Consider the following 22,103-nt stretch of genomic DNA (forward strand, 5'->3'; position numbering starts at 1 on the left):
TATCGTTTATAAAAAAATAGGTAGAAAAAAAACCTTTTTATTACCGTAAATAGTATCTGACGCACACGAAGTTCCAATAAATGTTTCATAATTTCAGAAAGCTGTTTCATAATGACGATGATAGTGAGAACAAGTATTTGTAAACTTTTATCAAGATCTCAGTACCAGTCATGCTTGGTGTGGAGCAGATCATCATCTGTTTTAGCACAGAAAGAAGGAGATAATATAGAAATCAACGGACAGTTGTATTCTTGTGATTCGTGGACTAATGTGACACCGAAAATATTGTCATACATTGGAAGGAATTTACATTTATGTAAGTACCATCCATTGTGGATGGTAAAAGAAAAAATTGTAAAATATATGTATGGAAAGTATGTGAATCGTTCTGGTAATCCTTTGTTTTCAGTGTATGAAAATCTAAATCCAGTTGTGACTGTAGAACAAAATTTCGATAGACTTCTTGTGCCACAAGATCACCCAAGTCGAAGCAAGAACGACTGTTATTACATAAACAAAGGGCGATTGTTGCGAGCACATACCACTGCTCATCAAGCTGAACTTATTCAAATGGGACTGAATAACTTTATAGTTGTTGGCGATGTTTTTAGAAGGGATGAGATTGATGCCAATCATTTTCCTGTATTTCATCAGTTGGATGCCGTGAGGCTTTGTTCTAAACAACAGGTAAGTGAAGTATCTTTTTCTTGCATTTTGTTCATGCTAGCTATGAATATATGTATATCTATGAATAAATAACAAAATCTGATCACAGCTCTAACTATTCTAAGCATTCTTAATTTATAGGTTGTTTTGTGTATACTAGCTACGAATCTATCTATAGCGCTGAATATATTAGGAAATCACTGCCTATATGTTGATAACATTTTTAATTTATAGGTTCTGTATTGCTCGTGCTAGCTGTGAAAATATCTGTAACTGTGAATAAATTACAATTTGACGAAAACTCTATACTAACAATAGCTTGCGTTTCAATTTCTGTAATTGATCATTGCCTTTATTAAACACATTATTGAAGATAGTAATTTTAGTACGTACTGGAATGTTCCAAGGAAACAAAAGTTGAAATTCTTTGTTGTCAGTATTTCTAAAACATCGATTTTCATCATCTGAATCATTGAAATTAAATTAAATTAAATCTTTGAGTTTTACGCCTCATGGGTACGCCGGCTAGTCTAAAGGAGATAATGATGATGAGAAATGAATGAAATGGTGGAATGAAGAAAGTGGGAAGAAACGGGAGATCCCCGAGGAAACTCACGCACATGGTGTTTGTACACCACAAAGTTCACTAGGCGCGAGATGAAATCGAACCAGGGACCCCATGGACTAGAGGTGAACGGTCTACCACTGAGCCAGCGCAGCCCCATCTGGGTCATTAAGGACATGGAACTTAACAGCTGGTGTATTCTTTTCGTTCTCAAAGAAAAAAAAAGCATCAATATAATTGGATGATAAATGGATTTTGCAGAATAAATAAATAAAAAATATTTTGGTGATCACTCCATGCATAATTTACTTTATAGTTTATAAAAATATCTTTGCTAGAAAGTAATACCTGTACGAACTAAAAGCTCTTATTAAAGACTATGGCACAAACACTACCAATGCATAATGATTACATGTAACAGAAGTAAATTGGTAAGCATGATATTTACACTGTACGAAATTGGTGGTTAACATTAACAGAAATGCTGATTGTACACACACACACACACACACATTCTCCATACCTAAAAATAACTATATATTTAATTAAAAACAATTCTCAACTGCTTGTTCGGATTTTTTTCATTCGAATCAAAAATTAAAATCTTAATACATGTAGTAAAATTATTATACGGTCATTTTATCACAATATTTGGTTCCAAGAATTTCACTGTTTGTCAGTTACAGCACTTCACATTGTGACATTACTTGTAAAAACTTATAAAAATTAAGTACAAAATGTCTTCTGTGTACCTAAAATTTTCTCATTTATCATTTCTAAGTGTCGTGGTGAAGCTGAAAGTTCAGAAATTCAAGTGAAACACATACTTATAAAGATCACGACTTATATTAATTTATGGCATCTTAATTTATTACAATTAATCCTCATGAATGAAACTATATTAAATATCATAGCATTACAATAATACAAATGGCACGATTAAAAAAAAATTCAAGGCTACTACAATTTCACACAAATTTTAAACATAGAACACATATACAAGTCTTTTCGTAAAAATCATTGATATTTCAAATTTAAATCACTTTGCATAGATAGTCTTACATAACATATATTTAGAAGCCTCTCACTAAATTTTTCTCTTATAAAGTAAGCTACGTACACTTCTGTTCACAAAAACCTAGACTGCCTTCCAGAGATTCAGTCCGAAAAAAACACCTAGATTCTTACGAATTTCGTGTAGGTCTGGCTAATTTTCCCTGTATTTTTGCCAGTCGAGGTGGAAATTAAAAGATAATGTTAATATTGCAATATGCATATGAGAATTTCGTTGTATATGAACAAAATATATATACAATACAGGAAATTATCTTAATTTTAAGTCTCAGATTTGATACATTATTGATATTTTTAATCTAGAACGATTTAAGAAGCGATGCAAGTAGGGGAAATATCATAATTACAGATATACCCGCCGCAAAAACACTTCAGGCCTCATGTGAAACCTGCCGTAGTAAGAGATGTACCACTTTGTAATCTTGTATCTAGTGTTATTTTGTTTCAAACACAGGTTATATGTGCAGGAATGTATCTGGCAACAGTGCATTACTGCTGATGAGTTCATTTCATTTTGTATTAGGGACCGTGGTAGTTCAGTGGTAAAATATTCACCTCTGGTGCATGGGGTCCTTCGACCCCAACTCGCACCAAGTAAACGTTGTGGTGGACAGATACCGTGTGTGTGGGTTTTCTCAGAGTTCTCCCACTTTCTTCATTCCATCATTTCAATCATTTCTCACCATCACCGTCTCTTGTAGCCTATCCGGTATAATCGTGGGACGTAAAACTTAAAGATTTTTCATTTTGTATTGTTAGTTGACGTATGAAGGGTGATTTTCTGCTATAGTGTGTGTTATAAGTGGATGTGTTTTCGTGTGGTGCACTTTGTGTTTGATATTTTACTACTGTATTGTGTTGGGAATTTGTGATATGCCAGGAAAGTACTGTAGCTGTGTAGAAAAAACCAGGATTATTGCATGGCGAAGTGATATTGTCCCCATAAAGACAATATGCAAATGTACAGGTCGTGCAAAATCAACAATAATGAAGATTCTGACAGCCGCCAAAGGACTGCCTCCAACTGTGGTTCCAAAGAACAAAAACAAAATCTACAGATACTCTCCTAATGAGAGAACAACCCTCTACTGACAGCGGCAGAACTTAAAGAAATGCCCCGAATCTATTGGAAAACGTTAGTGTTTGCACAATTCAGCAGTTTGCAGGAAGACGTAAATTTGTTGTGTCGTACTGCTGCTAAGAAGTTTCTGCATACCGACTGCGCTAAGAAACGTCTTTCTTTCGTAAAGAAATATGCACACTGTACACCAGCACAGTGGAGAAAAGTCACATTTTCAGACGGAAGCACATTCCAACTGTTCCGAATGGGAGCTGTTAAGGTTCTACGTCCATCATCTTCAGGCCAATACGATCCAAAGTATACAGTTCTGACCGTTAGGCACTCCCAGTCTGTAATGGTTTGGGGGTGTTTTTCAGGTGAAAAGTGTAGAGAAGGTTTATATTTCGTACCACAAAATGTGACGATGAACGCAGACCGGTATATCAGCGTTCTTCAAAACCATTTAATGGATATGCTCCATATCCACTACTGTGATTTTTTTCATGCATGAAAACGCTCCTTGTCACAAGGTTGAAAAATTAGCGGATTTTCCTGAGGAACAACATATCAAAATTAGAATGGCCCGCGAATAGCCCCGATCAAAATCTAATCGAAAATTGTTGGCATCGTATGAAGGTATTCTTGGGACAGAAGAAGGTCCGAAGAAGACCCTCCGAACAGAATTGAAGAAAATGTGGTGTATTGACATGGACTTAAATTACTTCCGAGGTCTTAGTGATTCCATGCCTAAGCGCATTGAAATGGCTCTTAAAAGTAAAGGCAACATGACTCCGTACTAATGTATGCATTTTCTGTTGTATGTGATACGTGTATATATGTGAATAACAGCATTTCACATGAATCTTATGTATTTATTGTGTTTTTGCTATAAGATCCAAAGTGATTTTGCGGCTGGTATAGATTACAATGATTAACCATCTGCTTTACGCGATATGTTAGTTGTTTCATTGCCAATTCGAGTGTCCCCAAGATATGCGTTTGCCCGGTTACTTCCTTGGAGCCGAAAGTAGGGAGAAATTTATGGAAAAACATCGATATCATCAGGGCAAATCAAGAATCAGAATCTTAGGCAAATCAGCCTACTCTGCAAAGGTTGTACCTTAACAAAGTCGTCGAACATTGTCTTCCCTTCCCTTGTTGAATATATTGAATGCGTTTATTTTGGAAAAAATGTGTTTCAAGTAACATAATTTGCAAAATCATTTCCCATCATTGAAACAATCTGCTAGCAAACTGTTTTGGTCATCCAAAAATGAAGAAACTTCCATTCAAAAATTCAAGTAAACAGGTCAACGCTTTACCTCTTTACAACCATCGTACTTCTGTATTTAATAACAATGATTATGTACAATATATTTCTCTTATTTTCAGACGGTATTTTCGGCAGCCTATTTTGCAAAAGTTGTGCCGTAACAAAGTTGATAATTTTGATGACCTTGCATAGTACCATCTTTAATACAATTTTTTTTTTCGAGGTTATGTCGGTGTAGTACATAATAACTACGTTGTTGTGACAACGCCAGCAATATGATTACCACAGCTTTTGCGCCATATATGCACACATCAATGCAATGGAACTCGTCCCACGGTATCGAATTTCCACGAAAGAAGGTTCAAACAGCAAAATAATTTCACTACCGTTTATACAGGATGGAAGTGGCTTGCAGAACAGAATATTTTTACGAAAAGAACCTGAAAATTAGTACTGCACAAACGTCAATAACAGATAATCCGGCAACGTCAGTGAATTCGGCAAGTTGTAGCGCAAATTTTATTTGACTAATCTGGGAAATTATGGTAACTTTTACATTATTTGATGGATCCTGGATTCAATTACGCACACTGTTATTTGATATAAGCACACTAGAGTTCAAGTTTGCAAATTTCTTCGTCCGCCATGTACTGTACTATTTTCATGGTTTACATAAGAGTTTCAGCAAGTATTGGAGCTTTATCAGCAAGAGCTAGATCATGACTTATCAAGTACAATGCTTTCAGTGCTTTCTCGTTATTTATTTGTCTTTACATGAGATATAAATTTTGTGATCTGCGTGGAGTTCGTCACGTTTTCTTTTGGAATAGTCTGCAGGTTTATTTGTGAAGTCAGGATGATTTTCAAAATGCCGTCTAAGCTTGATAGAGGACTTAGAGCCGTTGAGCAAAACTTTGTTATATATTACACATTGTGGATGTCCATTGGCAAGCGTTGGTTGATGGCTGACTACTCTCCGGTCTTACAGAGCTTATTTTAAGCCACAGTTTCATTTTAACGACAGTTTATCCACTAACAACTTGTGCAACAAACAAATAAATTAACTTAAATATATTTTTTACAGGTTTTCATATCACTTGATTTTAACTGAAAAAACTGAATAACAAACGCTGTCTACTCGGCATATAAAACAGAAAAGAGTTTTCAGAAATTAGTGAGAAAATTGTTCTTTGTGAACAAGAAATATTAAGATAGTTCCAGTGGCTAGTACATAAATTATTACTTCTTCCATCTAGTGAAAAGAATCCAAACCAGTATCAAAAAGTATCATTTTGCTTGGTGAAAATAATCCCTTTTTTCCCGCTAAATGGAAGGTGGTATTTAAGTTTTGTGATTTTAGTTCAGTTTAGCAGGTAAAAATTGTCATTTTCATAACTGCCTCGGATGGAGCCCTTGAAAATTACTCGCGGAGCCCCACAGAGTACAGTTTGGGAAACGCTGTCTTAAGTGTTGTTTGTATTAAATCATTGGGTGTATTAAATCAGTGTTGTTTGTATTACATCTATAATGTATCCTTCAACTCTTATTTCGAAAAATTACTATCGATTCTTTTGCTGAAATAAGGTATATATCGTTGTATGTTTGGATGTTTTGTGAAACGGGCACCGGTTGAGGATATCTAAAGTAGATCTATACATTTTATTTCTGTTATTTTCAGGCTATTGCTGTATCGGAAAATAAGAAATATATACACAGGGGTCCAAAAAATGTTCTCATTGTTTGCTGGTCCATATCTTGTGACATATTTGATTTAATGTGACAATTTTTGGCACTGAGAGAGGGTTATGGTATGTGTTCGGAATGACTACCAGCAGCTTCTATACAACGTCCATGATGCTGAACTGTACACCGAATTACGGCTGTTAGTGTATCTGGCGTAATGGCACCACATGACTCTACGATTTTTGTATATAGCTCGCCGATTGTTGCTACTTTCTTTATCTATACATTGTGATGTTTACTCCATAGGATGGTAATCCAAGTAGAGCAAACATTACATTAGATAGTCATTAATCGAATTTTTCATCCGAGCGTTAACGACGAAACAAGTTATTACAAAGGAATAGCTTCTTTCACCGCTAACTACACATAGGCGAAAATTCAAATAACAACCTTAAACTTACGAATAGGACAAAATTTCAGCATCGTTTAACCGGAAAACAACTGATCACAATAATTGATAACATTAATACGTATTTCGTACCATGCACAACCATGAGGCGAGAATATTTGGGTCAGAATAACGTCAGTGATACATATGAATAAAGCGTATATTTGATATTAGTGCTATACTTCCATTGCTTCACAAGAATGAATAATCTTTTGACTATAAATAATGTGGATGCTTACTATTTACGAAAATATAAGTGGATATTCTCAATTCTACATTTTATATTAATTAATCGTCGCAGTGAGTGCGTAGTCCTCCTTCCAGCTGAGTGAGTTGGCGCCCAATGATGGCTACGTCACGCAGTTTTCTCCTTGTTCTCGCTGTTCACGTTAGTCCCACCTACCAAAGTGACGTAAGCACAAGTAGAACTGTGGTTGGCTGCAGTTGATTGCGAAGGCCACTGGCTGCTTCGTCTGCTCGTTGCTGCTACTCCGGTGCGAGAACATACAATGATTAAATACACGATTTGTTTAAAAGTGGCAGCCTTTCAAAATAAAAAGGGATTAAATTGTTTGAGCCGGGTACACCAAAAATAATGCACAAATAAATTAACATGTCATTCTTAAAAGTCCCTCAGAGAGAGAACTCCAGAAGAATCAAATTAGGGGACTAAGGTGGGTAGGTGGGTACTCAATAGGACCTCTTCGACCAACCTACTGTCCGGGTAGAGTTTTATCGAGGTACAACCTAACATCTCGTAGGTAGTTAGGAGAGACTTCGTCTTGTTGTATGGAAAATGGTTCATCACCATACAGGTTTTGGATGGCAGGCAAAATCCTTGTCTGAAGCATATCAAGATACGTCTCATCAGTTACGATACCCTCGAAGAAGAAGGGACCAATCACACAACATACTGATATACCACACCAGACAGCAATCCTCGGTAGATTTACTGCTCTGTCCACATGAACATGAGGATTTCCAAGAACCCAGTAGACACAATCCTGGCGGTTCATAGTACAGTTAAGTTTGAATTGCACCTCACCAGTTCACACAGACTTCCCTTAAATTCCGCATTCTCGCCGACCATGTGCTGAAACCATTTACAGTACTTCATCCTTCGATCTGGGTCGTCCTTATTCATTGCGTGTAGCAATCTTGGAATGTACACTTTCCATTTTTACCGTCTTCACAATGCGTCTTACACTTGACAGGCTTTCCCTACTTTCGCGCGCTCCCTGGTTCACTTATTCTTGCGGTGATCTGGTGAAATGTTGCAACACTGAAACACTGGACGCCGGACTTGTAGCTGTTCGTAGTAGGCCGGATCTTTTCTTGTGCACATCTTTAATTGTGCCGTCGGCTTCGAATTTATCACGAATGCAGGCAATTGTTGGACGTATTAGTAGCGCAGTTCCAAACTCTCTCTGCCAATACTGTTGTACCTCGTGAATATTCTAGTACTTCCAGTACCATTTAAGTACAGTCTTTCGTTCAACAAACGATAAGCGAACCTCAGCATTGTTGCTACTCAACTGTCTTCTGCTGCATCAGCTATGACTGGCTCGTTCCACCATCAACCACCCGCTCATGCGCGGCATAATTTGCCAGCTCCGTGTACCACGACAAATTTAATATCTTACATTACACTACGCATTAGATTAGTGAGTGTAAGCCTTTTTGTTTAGAAATTATATAATTACAATCAGTACGTACATTTTGCTTGGACCCTTCTGTATAATCAGAGGATCAAAGTTCATATATACTGGAACATACAAAGAAAAACAAAAATAACTATATATAAACATTTTTTTACAATTTATGTTGGTTTCTTGTAGATGAATGTTCAGCAAATATTTCCATTGTTTTACATTGCAGGTTTTTAACAATGTTATAGACTTGAATACAGTAAGTCTGTTTGAGCAAGGTGAAAGAGTGTCTGATAAACAAGAGAGACATACAAGAGAAGCTGTAAAAGTTATGGAGTGGGATATGAAACAATGTCTCGAAGGTCTGGCGCATGCATTGTTTGGAAAAAGTGAGTACTCTTGTTAATAACTACACTTAATGCTTATCAAAGTTTAAAATTGAATCATAAATCAAATCAAAAGTAGTCTGAATTAGGAGAATACAAATTAGCACATCGTTCCTTTTCACTTGTTTTGTAAAATTTTAAGGAATTCTATGAAAATGAAATGATGAGTTTATAAAGTATTAACGAGATTTATAGAATATTGCTATGAAAAATGTAATTGAATATTACTGTAATTTATACAATGTTCTTTAGTACAATATACACAATGTGATAATTAGGAAACGTGTCATGCCAGTAACCGGACGAGCTGAAAATTTCGCCACGTGTTCCCTAGGTCGCACGCAAAGTTAATTACTATGAAAAGCTTCCATGTCAACACTAATTTCGCAGGGAAAAAAAAGTATCGTTTCGTAATTGCCGCGCTGTGTACAAGCAAGCGTGATGAGGCAGTTGATGAAATTGAGATAAAGGAAGAAACAGATACTAATAATAATTGTGAATGATTAATTTAATATGCTGCAGTGTTTATATCCTGTCTTACCTTCTACATTTCACCTTCTTTTCCTATGCTAGATAAAAAGATTCGATGGGTTGATGCATATTTTCCATTCACTCATCCGTCATGGGAATTAGAAATATATTTTAATGATAAATGGATGGAAATTCTTGGGTGTGGCATAATGGAGCAGAAGATAGTGGAAGATTGTAAGTATGTGAAGTTCTTTTCTTCTTACTGTAACTTACGATAATTAATTATAATGACACAGTCACTCTACATAAGTTAATCAATATAAGGTTTGAAAATCAAGTATAGGATGCTAAGGGGCATTGATTCGTCATGTAATAATCGTGCGTTTTGGAATCGTATTAAAGAAGCCAAGAGTTTTTAATCATTTTGTTTTAAAGCATTTCCAAAATACAGCAAATTAAAATGAAAGCTTCTTGTTCAATAAGCAAGACTGACTTGTTCATGCAGGATTTTTTCAATAACCTGTAAGAATGACTAAATTGTATTTCAGTGAAAAACTAAAACAGCAATTTATCCAATAAACAGCATTATTTAATGCATAACTACACCAGCATTGTTTAATGCATCATACTTTGACAATAATAATTCTGTTTTTCTCAACGAGTTTTACTTGATATTTTGAAAATTCGTTGAAGTTTTGTTCAGACTGAAAGAACAATACATAAAAATGCAGGGTGTCTACAGGTCAAGAAAGTCAAGGAAAAGTCAAGAAATCGAACACTAGGTCAAGAATATGAAGAAAAGTCAAGGAATGGCACGGTAGGTCAAGAATTTGTGTTTTATATCCGTTTGAAAAATACAGGAATTTCTGCGGGATCAGCTTCTAGTTGCAAAGCTTGAGTTTCTCCAGTCAGTTACACTTGAGTTGGAACCTTTTCTTGCCACATTTCAGTCTAATGATTCACTTGTGCCAATCATGTACAGGGAACAGTACAGTTTGCTGTACAGTACTGCAACCAGATTTATTCACAAAAATGTCATGATTGGAATAAACAACACCAGAAAGCTCACTACCATTGACTTGACAAATTCGTCCAATATCAGTATGGCTCAGGATGTAAATGTTGGTTTTGGTGCTTCTGCTGTTTGCAAAGATTTAAAAGATCTGGAGATACTGTCATTTAGGAACCAGTGCAGATAATTTCTGAACACTTTGTTCAAGACACTGGTTGGGAAGTGCTTATTGGCCTGCAGAATTGTTAAAGGGGCCTCTTGTCTTTCATCAGACGTAATGGCGAATAGCTCATTAGAGTGTATCGTGTAACCCTTGCTTTTGAATAGTTTGTGTCTTAAGAAGCATTTATCTCCATCGATGGCTGATTGTGTGAAACGGGACTACCTTCAACTTTGCGATTCCTCGTGTTTGAAGAGCAGTTAAATCATTGATTGGAAGACAGACAAACTGGATGTGTTTGTTTCTAACGTTCTCCGTGACATAGATGTGAATAATGTTTTGAGATCTAAGTTCTTTCACCGGCTTCTGACCTTGTTTCACAGCAGTTCTGCTGTGAAAGAGGCTTCTCAGTTAATAAAGAGAGTTGTAGAAAACTTGGCAAAAGAGTCGCCTGTTGCTCAACGAGCGGTGTACGGAGCAGTTATTAGCTGCAGGAAGATTTCTAACGTTGAGATAAGTAAAGCAATGATTTTGGCGGTAAGAAATTCGTCATCTAGAAGACAGGAAGCTATAAAGGATACGAAGTGGCTAACAGTAAGAGAAAGGCTGCATAGGAATTAAATTTGTTGATGATGAAGAAGAGACTTATGCAGCAAACACATGAAAAAGTTGATTCTTTGAACGAAGAAATTACAGATCTAAAAAAGAAAATGAGTATAAGTGTGTTTAGTCTAACAAAGATGTTCTGTTAAAAAGTATTTGTTACTGCTTACATTTTTGCTTAGTAATGTGTATGTTTCATTACTTGAAAAGCTGTTTATGAGATGAGTGAAGATAAATGTTTTATGCAAGTACAAATGTGCAAGTTAATCCAGGATGAAAGTTAAAGTGTATACTAAGAGTTAACACTGAGATGATAAAATTAGGTAAATTAGGTGTGCAGTCTTTACTAATTACAATTTGCTAAAACAAAAGTGTAAAATACTTTTAGCTTTCATCTTAACTGGCTATTGGTAGGGGATTAAAAAAATACCCTAAAATACTGTAGTACTTGGTCAAGAAAATTTGTAAAATCGTCAAGAAAAGGTCAAGAAATTTGGATTCCCAAAACCTGTAGACACCCTGAAATAACGAAAGTTCCACATATATTTTTTCTCTCTCATTTTATTATTATTATTACTGTTATTATTGTTGTTAATTTTTTAAAATATGATATTCAATGCTGTACGGCATACAAGTCAGATGCAGTCTGGCAGATTTGTGTATATTAGTAGGTTGTTTACTTCCAGTGATATATTAAATCGTTGTATTAGTTCAAAACGAAGTAGAACAGCCTAATGAAAGAGTCATTTATGGAACCTGTTACAACAAGATTAGTACTGGGACAGCTAAACATCTAATTATTAGAATTAGGGAGTTATTTCTTTTTATGGCTGGGCGCCTGTCAAAAAAATTACAAATTATTTTACTTCATGATTCCTTGTCTATTTTAGCCTTTAAGTACCTAACTAAATCTACGACCTCCATTGACTTCTACCCGTAGCCAACTGGATCCAGTTTCTATTTGTACTTCTATTTCTGCGAGATTCATCTTAATATTATCCTCCCATCTGCACCTAAGTCTTCATAATGGACATTTTCCGATTGGATATCCAGTAAAAACTTTGAAAACATTCCCGCTTTCTTCCATTTTGGCTACATGACCTGTCCACCTGAGCCTCCCAGACTTGATGATCCTAATAATGTTTGGTAAACGGTATCGATTATGCAGTTCCTCCTTATGAAGTTTGCGTCATTCCGAATTCCCATTCCTCCTGGGTCCGAATATTCGTCTCAGGATTTTATTCTCATATACTTTCAGTCTGCGTTCTTCCCTCAGAGTAAGCGATATGTTTCGCAACCATACAGCACAACACGCATGATTGTCATTTTATATATTTTAAGCTTCAAATTCTTCGACAGAGTTCGCGATAACATAAGATTTTGAACTGAATATTAACATGAATTCTCTACTTTCAGTCGACATTTAATTTCTTCGTGGATATGATTTTGATTTGTTAATATTGATCCTAGATATCCGAAAGTATCCATGTTGTCGAAAGTATTATTTGATGTCTTGACGCATCCATAATTTGCAATATTCCGATGAATTTCCATGTATTTATTTTTCTCTGCATTTACTTCTAAACCAGTGTTCCTACAATCGTTTAGAAGACCTGCATTTCTTTCTATTGTTCTCTTATTGTCCCCTACAGATTTATATCATCAGCATACGCCATAACTTGGTGAATACCATTCAGCTCTAAGTCCTAGTTACTATCTTTGATTTTCCTTATAGCGTACTTCAGAACAAAGTTGAATAATAATGGCGACAACACATCGTTTCAGGCCATTCTTGACATGAAAGCTCTGGACAAGAATTTTTGTATTCAGACTTTACTTGGGGATTCATTTAAACACATCTTAATTAATTTAAGTCGCTTTTTCGGTATTCGAAATTAAAATTATATAAATAATCTTCCCAAGAGGGGCTGAATGAAGTTAGGTTTTGATGACTTCAATTTTAGTGATGATTTCATTAACTATCTTTTTAAACTACACTGTTTTACTGTTATCTTACTTTACGCTTGCGCTGTGAATTATATGTGGTTCGAAACATTCAATGAAGCATTCCACACTGTTCAAACTACTCGATATGGTGTCACAAATATCGAATTGGCAATATTGACTTTAGGGGACACAATGGTTCAATGGTAGAGCGCTTACCGCTGGCGCGTGGAATCTCTGGTTCAATCCCCGGCGAAGTGAGTTTGTTATATACATCATCGTGCCCGTTGGTTTACTCGGAGTACTTCAATTTCCTCCCACTTTCTCATTCCTTTAATTCTTCCATCATCGTTCACTTGCTTTAATCATCGTCCCTCATAGCCCAAAAGGCATACTCGTGGGATATTAAACTGGAAGATTTCGTTTTGCTACATTGACCCTAGAAAGCCTATCTTCTCGCTGCTGGCTGTGACCAAATTAGCTCACCAAACGCTGTTCAATAAGCTGGAATCTAATGTGTAATTTAGCCCGTAGCTACAGAAACATGCTGTAGTTCGATGAGGAGCATAAAGAATGAAGGAACAAAGAAAGCGAGCGAGATTACAATGGCTTCAAAACCCAGTACAGCATAAGCACGGAAATATACTAACTTTAAATGAGAAGCTATCTTTAGCTTCAGGCGTTAAACGGAGATAGAATTACAGAAATATAAAGAAACAGAAAAAATATATATATATTAGAAATATACGTAAAACCATTAACGGACTCAGGAAGATACCAGTGCTGAGTGCATATAGTACAAGATGGAAACTGAAATATGTTAGTCAATCCCGAGGATATTTTAAATAGGTGGCTATTTCGATAACTTGTTAATTAGCGTAGGCTAATGGTTAGAGTTCATACTTCAGAAACAAGAAGTCCCAGATCTGTATTCGGTGGCCAGTTCCGCAGTCAAATGCTGGTATAGAATCCTCACAAAAAATTTTCTGACTGATTTATTTCCATTGTGAGAAATATAACAAAGTAATTCACTGACTATTATCGACTGGATAAAGAAAATTTCAAGTACCTTTACATATTATCTTTTATATAATAAGAAATAGTTATGTCAATTATTATTGCATATGCGATAAGGAGTAGATACAAGTTTGAAAACCTGAAGGATACAAAGAAAGATATTATTATCACTTACTATCTTATTAGCATGGCACAGCTGCGACAGATGCATTGTTTGCAATGTTGAGTTCTTGACCAATAGATTTAGAAGTTAAGGAAGGAGTAGCTAAGAAAGAGACAGGGTAAAAGAATGGTATCTGATTAAAATTATGAATATAATTGAAACAGTACTTAACAATAACACAAAATCAAACATTGAAAAGTGTATCAATTACAACAATAGTTAGAATTCTAGAGCACTAGTACAAGAACTTTTACCTTCTTCCCAAACGTAATGGGAAGATTGAAAAGTACAGATCTCAAACTCTAATATCTCGTATAGTACATTACTTCATGGAAAATTATAAGGCTGGTTTAAGAGACAATAGTCAGCTGGACAAGGAAACGCCAGAGCACATAACCAGAGCATTTGCGAACCATACAACTACACACACATTCAATAGAGAGGACCATCTTAGCGAACAGAATATATGGTATAAGTGTAGTCATGGATAGTAATGTATGGGTATACTTAAATCACTGAAAAATAATTATTATAAACAATTTTTGAAACAAGATTAAGGTGGGATTAAAGAGGAGAGGAAAGAAGAGAGGGTCTGAAACAAACGGATCCATCCAATGTATGATTAGGAAAAGATATATACAAAAGAAAATATTTTTATAAGAACACTTGGGAGAACTATGAAGTACTTAATCCTGTAAATAAGTACGAGGGCTGTTTTTTTTTTTCAATCTCCGTTAGCCCGTCAGAGTACCACATGAAATGATGAAATGAGAATAAGACAGTTATTCATTGGATGTCGCCCATCCCTCTCATTAATAACAACATCTGCTATTCAATTATTGTGTAGAAACGAACGTGAAAACAAATCAAATGCAATCGAATCGCCCACCAAGTATGAACTGTGTGATGCAACTCGACTTCTCCAAGGGGGCCGCGGTGGCTCAGTGGTAGAGCGTTCATCTCTGGTGCTTGGGGTCCCGGGTTCGATCCCAGCCCCCGCCAAGTGAACTTTGTGGTGGACAAACACCGTGTGCGTGGGTTTTCTCGGGGTTCTCCCGTTTCCTCCCACTTTCTTCATTCCACCATTTCATCCATTTCTCATAATCACCGTCTCCTTTAGCCTAACCGGCATGTCATCAAGGTTGTCTCCCGTCACAGATTTTCACCTTTGGCTACTCTCGTCGTGAACGTATAAGTTCTTTAAGCTCTCTGCAGCGCTAGTGGACACAGTCATCACTTAAGCTCCCGCTGTATAATGAGTTGCAGCTGTATAATACCCTTCCACCTGGAGAAATCGAACTGCGTCACGTAGTTCACACTTGGTGGGCGCTTCGATTGCATTCGATATAGTTTCACGCTCACCACTCCACAGTGATTGAATGGCAGAGTCTGTTTATAGGTGTGGTGGATGGGTGATATCCAATGAACAGCTATGTTTTATTCCCGTTTCATCATCTCACATAATTCTTCTCTGATGGCGTAATGGAAGTTGGAAAAAATAGCTTTCACATGCAGGAATAGTTAAAAATCAAGGATACAACAACGGAAAAAAGAAGTGGAAGAAATTCGGCAAGGGCTGCTTGAAAGTGTTATCCCGGAATTGGCCTAGTGGAGCTGAGGATATCTCAAAAATCTTCCATTATCTTCTTAGATGACAGGTCGCGGGATTTAAACCCAAAACCTCCCAAAGCAACAACACTGACCACTAGCCTACTCTTCAATATAATAAGAAACTAATACAGGAAAAGTATAACAGAACCGTCAGAATTAGCAGGGCCACCTGTGAAAGTGGACCTAACATGCCACACGATCGAGACTGCTTTAAGTAAGGGACATCCCTGGAAACCACTCATTATTGTCAGGAGTTATCATAAAAAGAGTTTGATAATCAAATGGAGAAATATACTTGGTAAGTACGAAGACTTCCCCCATCTGGGATAAACAATAGATTTGTTCAGAGTGACGAAGCTTTGTTTCGTATTATGAGACATGATACTCACTGCTGGACATAAGAGAAATCTACGATTTCTGTTTTAAAATGCGGCATCAACCGAAATTCACAATGTAGTGCGGCGTAACTTGCAACAAGACTTAATCTTTATTTCTGGCTTCATAAACGCAGTTAGTTACCCATTCATCCCACAGGATTTTGGCATATTGTGTCCACTTCGACATCGACAGCTTCATCTTCAAGCAAGCTGATGCATCTTTTTATTTTGCAATTAACGAAGTTCTGAATCGTTGGCCAGGTCGTCGTGGTCTACCTGAATGGCTAGCAAGAAGACCGACGTCAATTGTGCACGAAGTTCCGGATTCGATTCCTAGTGCGAGAGCCTAGAAATTTGAACGTATTACAGTGGTTTGGATTCCACCGTAAACTGTAGATCCACATCTCATATAACCTTGGTGCTGAATAGTATGTTAAACTTCATGGAGTAGGCGCCTCAGCGATTGCAGATATGTGCATAAAGAAAGATAAGTACGAAATATTCGCACCAACCTATGTTAGGTAATGATAAACCACACCACTACTAACGGTTAAGTTCTAACTACTTCCCACTACTTCCGGGTTGACTAGATAGTTAACGGAGGAAATGAAACTATTTTGGGGACACTGGATAAATTCCAAGAAACCACTTCTCAATGCCTTATCGTTTTTGCTCTTCAAAATCCATATCCAAACACAACCAAAGTCCGACATCAAGCCATGCGCGACTTCTTTGCCGGTTAAATGAAGAAATAGGTATATCCCATCAAATTACAAACGCTGGATAGATTGAAGCTTTGGATGCATCATGTTCTGGTAGCATGTGTCTCCGAAGTTCCTGCGGAAGTCAATCAAGACCATTCCAGACGAAACGATTACAGAAGTAAGTGGAGAATGCTACTGGTGCTTATATCGAATATTTAACATTACAAGATAGTATTATATATTTATATAAGGAAAAAGAAAGGGAGATGGTAAGGAAGAAAAATAAATGTTAATGAATAGAACAGATCTGATCAATGGCAAATTCAGCGTCATATTGGTTTGAGGATTGTATTTAATATGAAACACTTACACTTATCACGTGAAGTCTTTCCCGCTAGTCTAAGTGGGACAGCCTTGAAATTCGACGCATTACGGTGGTTTGGTCACGTCTCGTGTAGCCTCAGTGCTGAAAGGGACGCTAAACTCACTGTGGCGTGGGAGACCCGGGTTCGATCCCTGGCGGAAGCTCATGTGGTTCGGATTCCACGTTAATCAGTAGGTCCACGTCTCATATAGCCTCGGTGCTGAACGGGACGTTAAACCCAAAATCAACTCATCAATCAAGCTAAACTCACTGACCATGATACGGTAGGCCAGTTTAATACTTTTTTCCTCTCTTTGTCTCATGAAGAGACAGCGAAAGATCTCAGTAATAATTTATACTTATTTCTGTGTGTGTAGTAGTTCGTCTGTTTCCTGATAGTATGTTTTATGATTGCATGTCACTGTCAGCTGTTTTATGTTATATTAATATTGGAGATTTTTTCGTTTATATATATGTGTGTGTTTATTTAGAAGGAATGCATATTAAAGGGAACGTAAAGTAAGATCAAAATATGATTTATTATTGCAGGTGGTGCTGGCGAAAGTATTGGTTGGGCATTTGGTTTGGGATTAGAAAGACTAGCCATGTGCTTGTATGAAATACCAGACATTCGTCTTTTCTGGAGCAAAGATACTGGTTTTCTGTCTCAGTTTCAAGTTGATAATCTTGATACACCAATTAAGTATAAGGTATGTGCTTTTATGTTATAGTCCAGTAAGAATTATAATAGAAATTCACCTAATGGTAAAAGAACCATACCTATCACTTTTGGCCTTGACTAATAAAATACAGTAGACAGCTTGAGAAATGGATAACTATGTCATTCATCCCTGAGTAGATTTTTCTATTGCATAGTTCTGGTCATAAAAAGTGAAACTGCCTTCCAAAGTTGAAGTCCAAAAAAATGACCCTAGATCCTTACGAATCCTCTTTTTCCCTGTACTTTAGCTACAGACAGGTGTGGAAATTGAATGATATTATTGTGGTATGCGTATGCAAGTTGAATCAAATGATAGAAACTCGTTACGTTCGTGTTTATTAATAGAATAAAAATCTAAAATACCCTTACTTTTGGTCTAGAATTATACTTGCTACCTTATTTTAGCAAAAAAGTCAGAAAAAATCGAATAAGATGCAACCAGATCTAAAATTGTAATAATGCATTTTCTTAGCTATTCTTTCCATGAGAAGAAAAAAAGTGTATTTCGTGAAGATTCGAACAAGAAACAGTCGACTTGTAGATAAGAACGATACTTACTATGCCAAATATTCACGTGATACACTCCTGCGATAAAATTTAAACATTCAATTGATTTTTTTTTTATTTCTATTCTGTGGAATTTAACATATAACAATTTTTCTGTTTTCCTTCCTTCTTACTCCTTCCTTCTTCACTGTTATGTTACGTGTTGCGTAATCTGCAATTGCAAATGTAATATATATATATATATATATATATATATATATATATATATATAGTGATTTATTTCTAAATATAAAGGTACCGGTACGCTGGACAGCAGGTTCATAATGGTTAAAAGGTTGCATACCTCTCAGGTTATTAGTATTATTATTATTAACAATAATATTTATAATGTCAAGTAGCATATCACTATCTTGTAACTAAAATCTTACGTAGTATATATATATAAAGATGCTTTAAAAATGTTTGATTCTTACATCTTAATTTATAATGTAATAAATGTAATGATAATCAATATTACTTAGTGATTTGTTTTTGGCCTTGTTTTTGGCCTTTTTCTCTTTTTGTAAACAGGCGAAAGTAAACTGCTGTTGTTTGTTTTCAAAAGGCATCAAGAGTTCCACAAATACTGAATTTCAAGAACATACATTAGTACATTTTTCACGTAATGTTCTTAGAATACTAATCATGCTACCAACATGTTCTACAAACCTCTGCTAAGTTAATGGATAAATTTTTCGAAAAACTCTAGGGAATGTTTTCACTTAATCCTCTTCCTAATAATGAATAAAAACAATTAATTGTATACATAAAATAAGAACTGAGCAAAGACTCTTCTACGGAGAAAGTACGGAAGTGGAATTCCAGCAGAATTTTTGTACTGGCTTTCAATTTAGTCGAATTTCATCGACAGACAAATTTGTTGAGATTATTTCGTGGTGGGAGGTCAGTCTTTTCAGAAAAAAATCTGGTCGGTTCAGAGCCTTTATGGTTCATATTACCTTGCAAAAAAGGGAGGCCAAGGACATGCCAGCGAGGGAGAGACATAAGGGCCCAAATATTTCTAGTCTCTGAATACAATTAATGACATCAAGAAGGAACAAAGATTCGCAACTCTTTCTCTACAAAGAAAGAAAAGGAAAAAAAAGAAGAAGAAACAATAAAAATTCTGAGTTTCAATAAAACTGTATATTTACTATTTGGTATTTTCGAAGTTTCTCTTCAACTTCTTTTTACGACAGAAGAGGAAATATTCCTTTCTCATTAAAAAGGTTCCGTACCGCCAGAAATAAAACCATATATATAAAAAGATTAACAATTTTAAAAGTTTTAATAAGGTCAATGAAATGCTTACGTGAACTGATTTTCCCGTATCTTCCATTATTACAGGGAGCAAAATATACAATCCTGCAAAAAGAAAGAGAAAAAAGTAACAGATAATACCTATCTTGGACTAGATTCTGTCATCTCACTTTTATTAAAATGCGTGTCCTAAGGGGCCAAAGGTAGAGTATCTCACGAGCTCTTCATGTTAGGGAGATGAAACTTGGTGTATAAACTTCTTGTTAAGAAGTGGACACATGCCTCAACGTTTTTGGAAATTCCGCTTTTAGTAAGAAGAAGAAGGGAGTGTACGATTTTTTTTCTATTAATACATCAAATATTACATCAAGGTTGTCTGTCTTATAATCATGAGGAATCAGGTGATGCGTTGGAAATATTTTTGGCCGGGTTTTTGTCATTCGTATAATAAAGAGGAAATGCGTATGATAAGGAGAAGAGAGGCTTCAAAATTAATGCAAAAAATAAAATTTCACAAGAGTTCATCAAGTTAGGGAAATAAAACTGAGTGTATAAGCTCCTTATTTAAAAATAAAAGATTACTAATCCCAGCTTTTCTGAAAATTCCACATTTACGGGGGGAAGGAGTAATTTGAAATAACTTTTCCTACACATTCAGATCGACGTTGTCTTATCATCACAGGGAAATGGATACATTATTTGAAATTAATTGCTATGAACATAGTATGTTCCCAAGCTATTGTTTTATAATGTCACTTTTATTAAAATTGATGTTCTTAGGGAGGAGGAAAGAGTATATTACTAGCCTTTAAGTTTGCAAGATAAAGCTCGGAATATAGGTTGGTTATTAAAAATAAGTTGACGTGTCGAAACCTTCGCTTCTAAAGAGAAAAGTGGACAATTTCTATGTCCGTATTTTGATTTCCCAGTTTTATTCAAGAAATGGCCAAAGTGAGGTAACAGTTGAAGCGTTTGAAAATGAATAGTTGAATATGGGCCTAATTAACAATAAGATCATCTGGGATTTTATACTTCAATTGAAATGCATATTTTAAGGAGGCGTGAGGGTTTAAATGTAGCTTTTGAGTGTTCTCCATAAACCTTTCCTTTAATTGCGGAGAACGTGCATTTCAGCTAGTAAAAAATATATATGAAGAAAATTCAAAGCTTTTTACACACGAAAGAATAAAAAGGATCCTTGAATTGAACTTTTTCAAGATATATTTTTTTTTCCTTAACTAGTCAACTGAGTTCCTAGAGCATTTGACCTGAATCCAATGGAAAATCTATGGGCAGAAGTTGCTAGAACTCTACAGGAAATTTGGCCTGACAACCCACCAAGAAGAGCTAACGAATTATGAAAGCTAGTTCTTAATGCGTGAAAAGTGGCACACGAACACCAATATGTCGTCAGCTTAGTTAACTCCGTAACAAGGTGACTACGAGCCGTAATAGAAGCTAATAGGAACTAAACAAGATACTAATTTTGAATAAATTCACAGCCACCACGACACGAAAAGCTCTTTATAGAGCTGCCCAAGTGCATTCATTTCTTCTGTAACTTGACTTCAATTGAAATTTACAATTTCTCAGCGTACTTCTACAACGTATAATGATTATTCCCTAGTAATAGACTCAATGTTTCTCGTGGGTAAGTGGTTAGTGTTCTCGCTTTCAAAGGAATAGATCTAAGTTCGAAGCCACTACAAAAAGCTCTTTATAGAGCTGCCCAGGTGCATTCATTTCTCCTGTAACTTGACTTAATATTGAAATTTACCATTTCCCAGCGTACCTCTACAACGTATAACGATTATTCCCTAGTAATAGACTCAATGTTTCTTGTGGGTAAGTGGTTAGTGTTCTCGCTTTCGATCCCTGGGGGGTACTTTTTTTGTTTTACCAACGAGTACCATTTGTTTCAAAATCATTCACTTATTGTGTGGAGTATTTGAAAGGACGACATAACAACGAGTAAGGAGAGTAATCAACTATCTGCCAATTTGCTTACAGAAGGCATCCATACCATGATCGAAAATAAGTATAATATAAAGAAAAGAAAATAGAAACGAAAACTGGTAAAAAATAAAAAAAAAAAATCTAAAGGAAATGAATACAAATAGAGAGAATAGTAATGTTAGTGCGCAAAATTGTGAGGGAAAAGATCCACTTGCTGTAACGAGAACAAAGCTACATTGGTATGAATAATTTTCCACTGACATACTTGTCAGTCACCTGAAAGAATGTTATGTCTAGGAAGTTCATCCTAATCCAATCGAAAAATTATAAAATATATCACTGCTATGAAATGTTGCAAGCATATATACGTATTCCCTAAACAAAATTAAA

The 22,103-nt window shown here is 35.8% G+C and overlaps 1 protein-coding gene across 1 annotated transcript in view; it reads left to right on the top strand.

The window, feature by feature from the left end:
- The window catches only part of PheRS-m (Phenylalanyl-tRNA synthetase, mitochondrial), a 50,958-nt gene that overhangs the window by 10,301 nt on the left and 18,554 nt on the right, over positions 1-22,103 (top strand). Inside the window, exons 2-5 of the mRNA XM_081745468.1 lie at positions 98-687; positions 8,648-8,807; positions 9,378-9,509; positions 17,780-17,940. Of these exons, the coding sequence (XP_081601594.1) occupies positions 98-687; positions 8,648-8,807; positions 9,378-9,509; positions 17,780-17,940 (1,043 nt within the window). The remainder of the gene's footprint in view (positions 1-97; positions 688-8,647; positions 8,808-9,377; positions 9,510-17,779; positions 17,941-22,103) is intronic.

Source organism: Thermobia domestica, chromosome 2 (genome assembly GCF_964235325.1).
Source record: "Thermobia domestica chromosome 2, izTheDome1.hap1.1, whole genome shotgun sequence".
Lineage (NCBI taxonomy): Eukaryota > Metazoa > Arthropoda > Insecta > Zygentoma > Lepismatidae > Thermobia > Thermobia domestica.